At 50.3% G+C, this 15627-nt stretch overlaps 1 protein-coding gene across 2 annotated transcripts in view; it reads right to left on the reverse strand.

The window, feature by feature from the left end:
* Nucleotides 1-15627, reverse strand: part of LOC134969580 (fatty acyl-CoA hydrolase precursor, medium chain-like) — a 181196-nt gene that overhangs the window by 53240 nt on the left and 112329 nt on the right. For both annotated transcript variants that reach the window (XM_063945629.1, XM_063945628.1), the window contains exons 2-5: nucleotides 9454-9649; nucleotides 2117-2255; nucleotides 1093-1226; nucleotides 528-681 (exon numbers count right to left, since the gene is read on the reverse strand). In XM_063945629.1, coding sequence (XP_063801699.1) covers nucleotides 528-681; nucleotides 1093-1226; nucleotides 2117-2255; nucleotides 9454-9649 — 623 coding nt within the window. The remainder of the gene's footprint in view (nucleotides 1-527; nucleotides 682-1092; nucleotides 1227-2116; nucleotides 2256-9453; nucleotides 9650-15627) is intronic.

Raw genomic sequence — 15627 nt, forward strand, 5'->3', positions numbered from 1 at the left:
CCATCCCTGCTTAGTATCGGAGTGAAGTGACCGCATGAGTGGTATCTTCACTCTTCTATTGGAACTCCTGCGCACGTGGGAGGGTCCGGAGGAACTCTATCCCGGTAATTTTTGCCGATTGTAGCCCATACAGCAGCTAATGCAATCTTCAGATGCTTCACATTCCAGAGCTTGGCAAATCTATGGGGTCAATCTATGGGGTCCGCGGCTGCTGTAGTACATGGAGGAACCGCAGCAGATATGAAGATAACTTCTGCGGTCCCTCTATGGTACATTCGGGGGATACTTAATATTTGTAGTTATCCTCCGAAAATCTGTGTTTTCTGGGAATATCCCGCAATATTATTTGATAAATAAGCTCTTAAATCTTGTTGCATAAATAAATATTGATTAAATCTTTTGATTTGATGATGTAATTTGCAGTATTATATTTTCTCTTTAAAGCAACTTTCAGACTACATTATTCTTTTTTACCGATATTCACTAAGGAGCCCCATTTAATATACTGTATAGCAGATAGGACTCACATGAGCTGAGACGCTTGCTCCACCGGCTGATTCACCGAATATAGTGACAGACTGGGGGTCACCTCCGAAATCTGCAATGTTTTCCTGTATCCACTGGAGGGCGGCAACTTGGTCGAGTAGTCCATAATTGCCGTGTAATTGGCCGTCCCCTGTGCTGACACATAGAATGACACAGTATACTTACAAGCGCAGATGGACAAATGGAAGACGTGTGGCATTGTGAGATATTATAGGACCCCAAAACCTATTATGAGTTGCCCTATGTAAAGGATTAGTAGCATTCACTCTCTCTCTCCATATTGATCCCACTCACATGGACCCCCACCCCAGTTGCCATAAATTGCAGTATTGCTCAGTGGAGACAGCTCCACGAATCATCGCACCACGACTCCCAATTCTACCTCTTCCTAGAGGGCAAGTATTACATACATACATACATACATACATATGATCTGCATCACTCCCAGCCACCTTGATCATGGCGGGACAGTCATAATTTTGGGGGGTTGTTCTTTGATCAGGACACACATATATATTTTAACCAGCACAAAGATGGTAATTGTACCTGAAGAAGCCCAGGATTCCCAGCCTGTACTGTATAGACACAAATACGACATCTTCATATGAGCTGAGCGCAGACCCATCATACATGCTGGCTAATCCGGTCACCAATCCTCCGCCGTGTATGAAGACCATCACCTGGGTAAAGCAGAAGAGTGTATGGGCCCTATTATACTTTATAAACAGCTGCAACAATTCCCATATAATCTGTAATTATAGTGACATCACACGTCTAGTCTTAACGTAGAACTGATCATAAAAAAGGATCTTAATATGCTGCAAAAGAAAAATAATTGCACTATTACATTACACTTACTTAGACATCTATAAACAGGGGAGCCCTGCCCTCCGCGTCCCCAGCCCCCTGCAATGTCTGTAATGTATTACCCCATATATTACAGATAACTGAGTCTCCTCCCAAATCTCTATGACAACGACGTTCCCAGACCTGGTAATGTCCCAGGTGATATCATACAGAGACGTCATACAGTATGTTGCCAATAGGTCCCAACCCAAAGATATCCTATTGTATAGTATTATCAGAATAACTGAGGGAGGGTATAAATAATGGAACTGTAGAGAATGGTGCGGTATTCATTCGATCATATCAGAAACTGGGAAAAGTCCTATAACACGGCCTGACAGCCTGGAAAATGACAGTTACAGTAGAAGCTTATTGGTTACTATGGGCAACTTCTCCCTTTTATCTCTCTCCAAGATTTGATAAATCTCCTCTTAATATTGACAAATATAGAGGGGGAGGAGCCAGCTACACTTCCTGAAAAAAATGAAAGTGCCCGGCTCCAACTATTCACTTGTCTATACCCCATTGTCTATATGCTCCAGTGTCCCCTAGTGGATGAAGGAGATATACCGTACAAGGTTAACAGGAAAGATACATCTAACAATTCCGTAAGTAATAATACATTCCATTTACTGATTTATTTCTCCATATTCCCCTGACATGTCGCTAGGTGTAAGAGAACTGAAAGGCAGCATTAATAAACCGGCTATATCACAATACGTACAGGCAGTGGCGCATTCCTGGCTCTGTCGCTTGGTGTGAAGACGTTCAGGTACAGGCAGTCTTCTGAAACTCGGGGCAACTGAAATGGAGTATTATAATGTGCTATCCATCCTTCTATAGAATCTTTCTGCTGTATACACCTGAATCATAAAAGATACAAAAATATAATGAACAAACGTTCCGCGAGATCAGAGCACCATGGATACAGAGATAATATTTCCAACTGTTCACAAATAACTTTTGTAGAAACACTTGTCTTATCTTTTAACTTATTTCAGTTACAACCAATTCAGAAGTGGTTGAAAAGTGGCTATTGGACGCACATCGGTCGCCACTATCTTACTGCTCATGTGTCTGAACCACAGCGAAACGCACGACGTGTGAATTGCGATTGCGGTCGCACCGAGGAATTAGTTGCAAAGTGAATGACAGGAAGACAGCGTTTGGGGGAGGGAATGGAGAATGGTCGGGTAAACACAGGCAAGTCATGGCTGACAACACGCCGTTTTCTGGGCGTGCATAAATTAGCAGTTGCGATCTTACTTGCTACTGGAGAGCCCTCTGCATCCTGGGAGAGCGGCTCAGCCTTCGCGTCTACAGAAACACTGAGACACTGCAACATGACCTGATATGCAACGATGGTACCGATGTACTGTATCAGCAGTTGTACGCCGTCAGACGGAAATGATGCAACAGCAGTGGGCATTCCTATGCTCAGGTTAGCTTCTGCCCATATTATCATATCATCGCAACTGCACACAGCAAAAGAGAGCAACAGCAATCGCAACAATAGGCTCGTGTCCCTTCCATAAGGGCATTCGGCCTGTCATTCAGCAACAGATGTTTCTATGTGTGTCGGTAGATATTCAGGGACGCAATTCAGGGCGTCTGCAGTGCACAGACCGCTAATGCTAGTTTTTTCACATGTATAAGATTTTGTTTTAATGTTTCCTTGCAGATTGCAATATGCATAAATGAGCACGTTTTGCACTTTGTTTTATGCACTAGGGGGGTCATTCCGATCCGATCGCTCGCTGCAGTCTGTCGCAGCGATCGGGTCGGAACTGCGCATGCGCCGCAGTGCGCCAGTGCATGGCAGCTTTCGTTGCCTAGCGATCGCCTCTGAGACAGAGGTGGTCGCTGGGCGGGAGGGGGTTGAACGGCGGCGTTAAGCCGCCATTTAGGGGGAGCGGTCCGGCCAACGCAGGCGTGGCCGGACCGTTGGGAGGCGGGCCGCGGCGGGTGCGTAACGTCTCACGCAGCCGCTGCGGCCAGCGGCAGCGACAATTAACTCCCGGGTAGCCGCTGGAGCTGCGCTGGCCGGGAGTTACTCCTCAAATACAAAGGCCTTGCCGCTGTGCGATGCTTTTGTATTTGTGCGGGGGGGCCGGCACTGACATGCGGGGCGGGCTAGCCCTGTGCTGGGTGTCCCCCCGCATGTCAGGGAAGAAGATCGTAGCTGTGCTAAATTTAGCACAGCTACGATCAACTCGGAATGACCCCCTAGATACAGTGTTGCTTTGATGGGATATGACACGTTTTTGTTTATAGCGTTACCTGGTCACGCAGCCGGGACCCACGATGTCACTTCCGCCTGCTTGATCGGAAGTGCGCTGTCGGAGCTGCGGGCGGCGTGACTGGGGAGAAAGCCGGTGGGGGAGGCCCGTGGGGTAAGTGAAGGTATTTAATGTACACTGTTGTCACTTGTTTGCTGTTCTGAAGAAGGGGAACACGTGCCCGAAACGTTAACTGCTTGATTACACGTTTTATGCATGTCACCAGCCTCCGAGTGTCGCCTCGTTATTTCAACAAGTATATCTATATCTATACATACATACATACATACCTCCCAACATTGAAGTAGAGGAAGGAGGGACATCTTGGCGCGCGTAGCGCGCCCGCGACCGAAAAGGGAGCGTGGCCTGTGTATAAGGGGGCGTGGCTTCGTGGGATGGGCCCGCGTTCGCCAGCCACGCCCCCGTTTTCGTCACTGAGGGGGCATGGCCAGCGCTCTGTGAGCTGCTGGCATGCCCCCTCTCCCTCTAACTCACTGGAATAGACGCTGTGCGCGTGCGCACAGCGTCTATTCAACGCTGCTCTGCTCTCAACTGAGCAGAGCAGTGAGTGATCAGGAGCCTCCTAACTGCCCCCCCCCACCGCGGGACACTGCGGCCCGCAGGAGGGACAGCGGGACAGACCCCAAAAAACGGGACTGTCCCGCGAATATCGGGTCAGTTGGGAGGTATGTACATATATATATATATATATATATATATATATATATAATAGCCTAGATCTGTGACTTTGTGCCTCATTTGCTGAGTCACAACACTGGGCGGAGTTAGTCAAATGAGTCACAGATCTGGGCAAATCTATAGGATACTAGGCAGAGCCGGCCATAGGCATAGGCAAACTAGGCAAATGCCTAGGGCATTTGATGTGCCTAGGGGCACAAGCAGGTTCTGCTGATTAAAATGATATGCAGCATGCCTATATTCTGTGTGACTGCGGCTGTATCTGCATATGAAATGCTGCGTTACAGTGGAAATCACTGTAACGTAGCATTTTGTTTGCAGATACAGTCACAGTCGCACACAGAATATAGGCATGCTGCATATCATTTTAATCAGCAGAAGCTGCTGGTGCAGTCTAGCCACATAGCAATGCAAATAAGATGCATTTTCATAAAAAAAAGGCCTGTGCACCAAATGTGAGCACTGTTCCTATTTAAAATATACTGTAGGGGGTAGGAACACAAAAACAAGGACTACTATGGGTGAGGGGTGGTCGTGCTGGGAAAGAGGTGCTGGATCAGAGTCGGAACTAGCGGCGGTGCTAGGAGGCATCAGCCAAAATCTTGCCTAGGGCATCATGTTAGGTAGGACCGGCTCTGATACTAGGAGCAGAAGCAGATGGTATGGGCATGGCACAGGCAGGGGTGCATACCTCCCAGCTTTCTTCAGGCAGACAGGGGTGCATACCTCCCAGCTTTCTTAAGGCAGAAGGAGGGACACACGTGCTGTGAAAAGGGGGCATGGCCAACTAAATGGGTGCGTGGCTTCGCGGGAGTACCCGCGATCGTGAGCCACGCCCCTGTTTTCGTCAGTGAGGGGGCATGCCCAGCGCTCTGTGAGCTGCTGGCATGCCCCCAGGGGCGGATTATGAGTCCGGGGGGGCAGGGCACTTGAGACAGGGCGGCCCTATCTCATTGCTGTGCCTGCTGTGGGCTAGGGGGCGTGGCCTAATAGCGCCCACGTGGCCACGCCCCCTTATGCAAATTCCGGGACGGTTTTTTTTTTTATGGGATTTTGGCCCCTCAGCTAGCGGTAAATCCAGAGGGCTTGGTCGCTCCCCCCTACACACCCGCACAGGCAGAAGAAAGCAGGGAGACTGCTGCCTCCCTGCAACACCACAGACCTGCCAACACGCAGCAGCGTGTGCTGACTGTAGCACAATGCTGCTGCTGTTGCTGGCAGGTCAGGGGAGCTTCAGAGCTGGGACAGAGCTACTCCAGCCGGGGGGCCCCCTATGGGGCCCGCGGTACGTACCCCCCGGGCCCCCCTTAATCCAGCGCTGCTGCCGGAACCCCCCCTTAATCCGTACCCCCTGATGCCCCCTCTCCCTCTATCTCCACTAAATAGACGCTGTGCACATGCGCACAGCGTCTATTCACCGCTGCTCTGCTAAGCTGAACAGCGAGTACAGGAGCTTCCCAACTGCCCCCCCCCCCCCACCGCGGGACACTGCAGCCCGCGGGTGGAACAGCGGGACAGACCCCAAAAAATGGGACTGTCCCGCGAATTTCGGGTCAGTTGGGAGGTATGGGGGTGTGTGAGGGGGCATGCCGTACAGACAGACGGGCAGGGTCTCTCTGGCGTGGAGGAGCGTCACTTTCTGGCACACTCCACGCTTCTTAGCTGCAGTTTTGTGGGGCACCTGCCGCTGTGCAGGTTCCGTACTGCCTCTGTTATCTCCAGCCCCGGCAACCCGACCGCTAGCTGCAGCGCTGCCGCTCGCAGTGAGGTGCGCCCAGCTCCTTCACACACTTTAGCCGGCGGGCAGCGCTGCAGAAGTCCGTGCTGCTTGCAGGCTCCGACTCCCTCCTCCCTCCAGCCGCAGCATCTCCTGGGGACTAACCAGTCACTCCCAGTCTCCCTTTACCACAGTGCCCGGCAGCCACGCGAGGTCCGCGCCACATGCATGCTATGACCCCCTCCTCCCTCCAGCCGCAGCGTCTGCTAGGGGCTAACCAGTCACTCCCTGACTCCCCTTACCACAGTGCCCGGCAGCCGCGCAAGGTCCGCGGTGTGTGACTGAGGAGGGGGGGACGGATGCGGACGGGCAGAGGAAGCAGGACTCCTGCGTGAGAGAGTCAGCCCTGCCAAGTCTCCACCAGCAGCAGATCCCAACAGATTGGAGTGGAACAGCAGCAGTGACTCCGGTAAGACACATCTGTCTGTCACCACAGTTTTGTCCCTAATACCAATCTCTCCCGTGCCCTGTGTTCTGTCATGTCCCTGTCACCCCTGGCCTTGCCCTGTCACCCTTATCCTGGCCCTTTCACCCTTATCCTGGCCCTGTCACCCTTATCCTGGCCCTGTTACCCCTATCCTGGCCCTGTAACCCCTGTGCTTGCCCTGTCAACCCTATCCTGGCCCTGTCCTGGTCCTGCCACCCCTACCCTGGCCCTGTCACCCATATCCTGTCCCTGTCATTTCTGTCCTGGCCCCGTCGCCCCTGTCCTGACCCCGTCACCCCTGTCCTTGCCCCATCACCACTGTCCTGGCCCCGTCACCCCTGTCCTGGCCCCGTCACCCCTGTCCTGGCCCTGTCACTCCTGTCCTGGCCCAGTCACCCCTGTTCTGACCCTGTCACCCCTGTCCTAGCCCCATCACCTCTGTTCTGACCCTGTCACCACTGTCCTGGCCCTGTTACTGCATACCCTCCAACTACCTTTTTGGCAGGTACAGTACCCGCCGCGCTTTCAGACCCCTCCTCAATGCACCACACCTTCGCACCTTCCCCTCCACCACATGCGTCACTCCACCTCTCCCCACACGCTGCCTCCAGACCCCCTACACCACCTGCGGCTCCCACTCACCCGCCCCTCCACCACCCACAGCACCTCCAGACCCCCTCCACCATCCACCCCCCATAAATGTCTACCCCCACACCTGCCCCCCCTCCACCCGCAGTATCTGCAGACACCCTCCTCCATCCGTGGTCCCCCCCTCACCCACCCCTCCCCCACCCATGGCACCCCCCCACCTGCCCCTCCACCACCTGCAGTGCCTCCAGACCCCCTTCCCCATCCACCGCACCTGCCCCTCCCCCTCCCGTGGCACCTCCGGACCCCCTACCCCACCCCCGGAACCCCCGCCCCTTCCCATCCCACAGCACCTCCGGAACCGTTCACGCATCCGCAACATCCCCGCACCTGCCCCTCCCCCACCCGTGGCACCCCTGCCCCTCCCCCACCTGCAGTGCCTCCGGACCCCTACCCCATCTGCAGCCCCCACTCCTCTGCCCCTCCCCCACCCGCAGCACCTCCCGAGCCTTCCCCATCCGGGGCCCCCCCCGCATCCACCAAGCCCCTCTTCCCGCAGCATCTACAGACATCCTCCCCCATCCGCAGTCCCCCCCGCACCCACTACATTCTGTACATTGTGCCCTGCAGGTGCTGTTCACGCTATCGCAAGGGGCTGCGCCTCCTTCACCATTGCACGCCCTTTCATTGTGCAATATTTAACCACTAACAAAGGAATGCAGGTAATACTCCATATAATACAAATATTGAACCCCAGAAAGGCATGCAAGGGTTAAGGGGGCGTAGCCCCTTGCGACGGTGTGAAGAGCGCCCGTAGGGCGCGAAGAAGCACCTAGTGTATATATATATATATATATATATAGGGGGGGCACCAATATTTATCTTGCCTCCGGGCAACTGGGATGAATTTACACTTCTGCCTGGTACCAAAGGGACTTTGGGGTCTATTTATTAAGGCTTGGATGTAGATAAAGTGGACAGAGATAAAGTACCAGACAATTAGCTCCTAGCTGCCATGTCACAGACTGGGTTTGAAAAATGACAGGAGCTGATTGGCTGGTACTTTATCTGCCTCCAAGGCTTAGTAAATAGACCCCTTGGTGTGTTTAGCCTGGCCAAGCATTCAGGACCCATGCAGTATACCGCTAAAGGGGAGTGGCAACATATTGTTGGGTGTGTGGCTGACCCCTTTTTTGTAGGTTAGGGTCCTAGTACCTCGTTCATATCCCTGCCTTTCCTCTTGAAGCCCCGGCATATCATTTTACCCCGGGCCGCTCAGGGAATTTTAAATACAGGCAGCAGGAATACCAGGAGACTAAGGGGGACATTTACTAAGCAGTGATAAGAGCAGAGAAGTGAGCCAGTGGAGAAGTGCCCATGGCAACCAATCAGCACTGAAGTAACATCTATAATTTGCATACTATAAAATTAAACAGAGCTGCTGATTAGTTGATGGGGCAACTTCTCCACTGGCTCACTTCTCCGCTCTTATCACTGCTTAGTAAATGTCCCCCTAAGATGTCTATGTACTAAGCCTTGGAGAAAGATAAAGTGCACGGTGAGTAAGTACCAGCCAACCAGCTCCTGTCATTTTTCAAACCCAGCCTGTAACATGGCAGTTAGGAGCTGATTGGCTGGTACTTTATCTCCGTCCTCTTTATCTCTTTCTACGGCTTAGTACATAAGGGGTCATTCCGAGTTGATCGCTAGCTGCCATTGTTCGCTGCATAGCGATCAGTGAAAAAAATGGCTACTCTGCACATACGTATGCACCGCAATGCGCACGCGCATCATACGGGTACGAAGTCCTTTGTGGTTCTGCACTGGTTCTAGCGACGATTCCAATCGCACAGCCGAACGCAAGAAGATTGACAGGAAGTGGGAGTTTCTGGGTGTCAACTGACCGTTTTCTGGGAGTGTTTGGAAAAACGCAGGCGTGGCCGGGCGTTTGCTGGGTGGATATCTGACGTCATTACCGTGTCACTGGTCGTAGCAATCATCGCACAGGATAAGTAACTACAGGGCTGGTCTTGTTTTGCACAAAATGTGTTTGCAGGCGCTCTGCTCCACAGGCGTTCGCACTCCTGCAAATACACTCCCCTGTGGGCGGCGACTATGCGTTTGCACGGCTGCTAAAAACTGCTAGCGAGCGATCAACTCGGAATGACCCCCATAGACCCCTCATTTACTGTAAGGACCTGACACTGACATTAGAAGTTTAATGAAGACAATCTACACAGCTCTGATCTTAAATGAATTCCTATGGCTTATAACCGATCCTCCCAACTCACACTGGAGGGTATTCCGAGGCATCTCTGATAGAGTCCCAGGGCACTGGAGGTTCCGGACTTGCAAATCTTAGTGGTGGCTTTGCAAAGGGGATTCCAAAAAATGCATCCACTGTTCTAGATGTTTCTTTTATGGTCACCGTAACCCCCCGTAGTTTTCCGTACTGCGTGCCCACCAGCGGTCTCTCATCCTCTGGTGCTGAAAATAGAGACAATTAAAGCTGTGATTTACATACAGCCTGCAGGAGTAGCGAATAGAGGTTACTCAGATGCAGAAACTCAGACAGAGCTTTCCTAATGCTGTGCTGGAGAAGTAGCATGAATGGACAGTGTCAAAATGCAGAAAGGACAGGGAACCTTGCTATACATTTAGGGCTTGATTCTGACGCAGTGTCAGATGTGTGTGCCTCTTTTGCTGCAGTCGCATCCTTGTCATGAGGGTCCTAAAACTAAAAGACATTTAGGGATTAAGTCGAACGCGGATGTTAGTGCCTCTTTTCCGCTCTTCCCTGGTGAACGTCTATGTGTGCGAATGTGCAAGGACTGAGACTTAGATGCCACCGGCGGCAGCTGCTGCCCATGGACTGCGGCGCATACCACACATTGCATGGGCCCCCCCCCCCCCACACACTTTCCCATGCAATATGTGGTACGCACTGCAGCCCATGTTATCACATGTAAACATACAATACATTTACTGTTGTATATATGTGCTGACTACCTTACCCCGGGGATCAGCAGCTCTATGCAGCATTCGGCTTCACTTCTCCATCCTAATCCCGCCCCCAGACTCCCATTGGCTAGTTTCACATAAGTCTGGAAGCAAACTATGGGGTGTATTTACTAAGCCTTGGATGGGGATAAAGTGGACAGAGATAAAGTACCTGTTATGCACACCAGTGCCAGCAGGAATGTACTGGTGTCTGAACGGAGAGGGATGCAAAACAAATGAACTCACAGACAGACTGGGGAATATGACATTACATACACAGAAGGTGATAGAGTAACAAAATAAACACAACGTGAACAGAGAAGCCCAAAGGCTAAGAAACTGGGTGTCTCCCTAGTATTAGGAATGCTCAGATGGAAAGAAGCGAGATGTTGTGATTTAATACGTAGAGAACCCGAAATGCTGTTGCTAAGGGCAACAGCAAAACCCTAAAGGGTTACCAACGGGTGTGGCAGTAAACTCCTTGGTCAGAGATGGAATAATAGACACAAGGAGAGTCCCCACAATCCTAGTCCTCACTTGCAGTGCACCGGTTCAGCTTACTGCCACTAAACTGACACCTGGACACCTTGCACAGGGAGAAAGGATTTTGGCAGGCAAGTCTGAGAATACAGCTGCAAACTTGCTAGGTTCACAGAGTAGCAAAAGAACCCCAGCAGGTTAAACGACTGACTCCAGTCTTACTGCTAGGTCTGGATCGGCAGAGTGTAGTACCAGATCCCAAGGCCTATTTGCAGTAAGCAACAAGCAAATACAAAGTTACACAGTACTAGCTAACTTTCAGGAACTGACTAACCAACAAAGATTCAGCAGCATCTGCCTAACCTGAGAAGAGGGTTTATATAGCAGGTGCTGTCCACGCCCCACTCAGACCTCACAGACTGTGAGCACAAAAGCCAGCACCGGATCCCCTGCCGTGCACAGAGCCTGCAACCACTGCACAGCAAAAGACCCGAACCGGAGTATCAGCTGCGCTCAGGTTACTCCGCTAGCACTTGCCTCCCGGTTGCCATGACGACGTGGCAGCACAGGGCAGGAGACCCTAACAGTACCCCCCCTCTGACGAGGGGTCAAAGAACCCCTACCACCGGGTTTATCGGGGAACTGCGAGAAGAAAGAGGGTATCAGTCTGGGGGCATGAAGATCACAACTGCGCACCCACGACCGCTCCTTCGGGCCATACCCCTTCTAGTGCACCAAAAATGACAGCCGACCCCGAACCATCTTGGAGTCAAGAATCCTTTCAACAACAAACTCCCTCTGGCCACGTATCAGAAGAGGGGAAGGTCTTCCACTGGAAGAAGGATTACTAATCGCCCGTTTTAAAAGGGAACAATGAAATGTTTTATTGATACCCAAAGAACGGGGCAGATCTAACTGAAATGCCACCGGATTGATAACCCTGGTGATCTTATAAGGGCCGATGAACCGGGGGCCTAACTTATGAGATGGCTGTCTCAACTTCAAATTCTTGGTAGACAACCAGACGAAGTCTCCTAATTTGAAGCTGCAGGGTCTCTTACGCTTATCAAAAACCCTTTTGGTCACTAATGACACAGACACAAGGGCTTTCTTCACTTTCCTCCAAATACCCCTAAGGACCGAAACCACAGAGGAACCACCAGGCGTGGAGTCCAGGGGGTCAAAAGAATTGGCCTTAGGATGATGCCCATACACACAAAGGAAGGGAGAGATTCCTGTAGCAGAGTGAGCCGCGTTGTTATAGGCAAACTCCGCCATGGACAGATGAGCAACCCAGTCAGTCTGACACTTGGAGACATAACACCTGAGGAACTGCTCCAAGGACTGGTTCACCCTTTCAGTCTGCCCATTAGACTGCGGATGGTAGCCTGACGACAAGCTGACAGAAATCTGGAGATCGGAACAAAATGCCCTCCAGAATTTGGCCACAAACTGGGATCCGCGGTCAGAGACCACATCAAGTGGCAACCCGTGGAGGCGCACAACATGCAGCATAAATAATTCAGATAGGCGTCTGGCCGATGGCAGCCCAACCAGTGGAACGAAGTGCGCCATCTTCGAAAACCTGTCAACGACAACCCAGATGGCTGTCATCCCCGAGGATTTGGGCAAGTCTACCACAAAATCCATTGAAATGTGGGTCCATGGCTTAGATGGAATAGAGAGTGGATGTAATGGGCCAACAGGAACCCCTCTAGGAGTTTTATTTCGGGCACAGATGTCACATGCCCGAACCCACTGATCCACATCCCTAGCCACCGAGGGCCACCACACCGCCCTAGATAGCAACTCCCGAGTTCTGGCAATACCCGGGTGACCTGCCGACTTCTTGGCATGGAATTCCAGGAACACTCGCTGTCTTAACCTAGGAGGCACAAACAAAAGACCTACCAGAAGGTCTGGAGGAGCCTGCTCCTGTGCTCTAAGGACTAATGACAAGAGGTCCTGGGTAATGCCCACTTTAATACATGATGGGGACACAATGGGCAATGGCTCCTCGGTGGTCTCCTGGATTGGAGCAAAACTCCGCGAGAGTGCATCAGCCTTGATGTTTTTTGACCCAGCGCGCTATGTTATCAAAAAATTAAAGCGAGCCAAAAACAAAGCCCATCGTGCCTGCCTGGCATTGAGGCGCTTCGCTGACTCTAAATATGCCAAATTCTTATGGTCGGTGAGAATTGAGACCACAAACTTAGCCCCCTCAAGCCAGTGTCTCCACTCCTCGAGTGCATCCTTAATAGCCAACAATTCCCGGTTACCCACGTCATAATTCATCTCGGCAGGCGAAAATTTACGGGAAAAGTAAGCACAGGGATGAAGGCGATTATCAGACACCCCCATCTGAGAGAGCACTGCCCCAATACCCATCTCAGAGGCATCCACCTCCACCACAAAAGGACGCTCTGGATCTGGGTGTCGCAGCACCTTGGCCGAGACAAATGCCCTTTTGAGACGGGCAAAAGCCGCTTTGGCCTCACAAGACCAGTGAGCAACATCCGCCCCCTTCTTAGTGAGTGCCACCAAGGGCGCCACTATAGACGAAAATCCAGCGATAAATCGTCTATAAAAATTCGCAAAGCCCAGAGAACGCTGAAGCACCTTCAAACTAGTGGGCTGCACCCAATCCAGGACTGCCTGTACCTTGGAACCCTCCATTTGGAAACCTTCTGGGGAGATAATATATCCTAGAAATGCGATTTGCTGAACTTCAAATTCGCACTTCTCCAGCTTCGCCCCAAGCCGGTGGTCTCTGAGTTTCTGGAGGACTAAGCGTACATGCTTCCAATGTTCCTCCAGGGAATGGGAGAAGATTAGGATGTCATCTAAGTATACAACTAAGAATCTATCCAAATATTCCCTGAGCACATCATTCATGAAGTCCTGGAAGACTGCCGGGGCATTACAGAGCCCAAAAGGCATCACCAAATATTCATAATGCCCTGAGTGGGTATTAAAGGCAGTCTTCCATTCATCCCCCTCTCTTATTCGGATTAGATTGTACGCACCACGTAGGTCAATCTTAGAAAAAATGGTGGCAGTACGAAGCGGGTCAAACAAGACCGAAATGAGAGGCAGTGGGTATGAGTTTTTAATCGTGATACGGTTCAATTCCCTGAAGTCGATGCAGGGTCGCAACGAACCATCCTTTTTACCCACGAAGAAGAACCCCGACCCAACTGGAGACTGTGAAGGTCTGATAAATCCCTTAGCCAAGTTCTCCTGAATGTACTCTGCCATAGCCTGAGTCTCAGGACGTGACAGGGAGTACAACCTGCTCTTGGGAAGCTTAGCATTCGGCAACAAATCAATGGCACAGTCATAGGGGCGATGGGGAGGTAGTACCTCTGCAACTTTTTTGGAGAACACGTCCGAAAAATCTGCATAACATCCTGGCAATCCTGGCAAACTTAGCTGCGAAAGCCTGACTGGAAGGCTCAAGCAACTCCTGAAACAATCAGTACCCCAACTAAGAATCTCCCCAGAGACCCAGTCAAATTGAGGATTGTGGAACCTTAACCAGGGTAACCCCAACACCAATGGAGCAAAAGTACAGACAGTCACATAAAAGGACAATTTTTCAGAGTTTGTGGCTCCAATAAACAAAGAAATCTGGCTAGTGCAAGAGGTAATTTTACCCTGGGATAATGGTTCCCCGTTTAACCCACAGATCTCAATTTCTGATGCCAAGGGTACTAAGGGAACAGAGTGTTCCAGGGCGAATTGGCGGTGCATAAAAACCCCGTCGGCCCCACTGTCCACAAAGGCCTCAGTCTTGACAGTTTGACCGAGGACCTTCAAGGTCACCGGAATGATAAAAGTCTTCTTGGGAAATTCTGACTTCTGGCCTGACAGGATATTTCCCATCACCCTCAGGCCCTGAAGTTTTCCGGCTTTTCTGGGCATGATACTACCACATGACCTTTGTTCCCACAGTATAAACACAAACCCTGTGTGGCTCCAATAAACAAAGAAATCTGTTTTTAGATGATTGTTTGGGGAATCCCTTGGCGCTCCAAAATGGTCTCTGCTGCCTTGAAAAAGAGTAGCATACTCGAAACGCGTCGGCTGAGGACTATTGCCTGCTGGACACCACACCGCCCGCTGTTTGGATTAAAGGTACGACCATTTTTTTCTCCATCTCAGTTTCATAGTTACCGGTTCCTATGCACAGATTTGGCTGGTCTTCCTAAATCCATAATACGGGCGGTGCCCTCCGGCAGCCAATATATATATATTTTTTAACCTTTTTGGATCTTATCATTGTCTTTTTTGTAAAAAGAAAATAAATTATGTATTTTTTTAAATTTACCATATATATATATATAAGCTTCTATCTTCATGAAGAACAAAGATACCTTGATGCGAATGTAACACACACCAACATCGTGAGTACTGGTACGACTTCCTACACTTATAAAGATACCTTTATAGGAGGATATTGCACCTAACGAGTGTAAGTTAGGTACGCTTTGAAGATGTCTATGTAGTTGTAACATCATTTGAAATTAAGATCAAACCCTGATACGAATTTGAAAGGAGAAAAAAAGATACCTTTATAAATTTACCAGCTATCGTTATAGTGTAAGTGGAGGTACGCACTCACTCTAAAAAAAGTGCGCATGATTGAGAGATCTTCTAGCTCCAATCATCATTTAAAGAAATCATTATGTGCTGAGACTTACCAATTATTGTGTAAGCTAGGTATATCTGGCAACAAATTCTATATTGCATAATCTACATAGAACAAATTGGAACTAGAACATAACCTAGTCATTCCAATTTTTCTATTCACATATACCATCCGAAATTCTTTGGAAGATTACCTCCAAAGAAAACAGAAGGAGAAGGAAGACCATCCACAATATCAGGATATCCCGACATCCAGATAAGTATTATCAAACCACTCTCAGCGCCATCCCTCTTTTTCCACTTTTTTCACTGTAAACAAAGAAATCTGGCTAGTG

Source organism: Pseudophryne corroboree, chromosome 11 (assembly GCF_028390025.1).
Source record: "Pseudophryne corroboree isolate aPseCor3 chromosome 11, aPseCor3.hap2, whole genome shotgun sequence".
Classification (NCBI taxonomy): Eukaryota; Metazoa; Chordata; class Amphibia; order Anura; family Myobatrachidae; genus Pseudophryne; species Pseudophryne corroboree.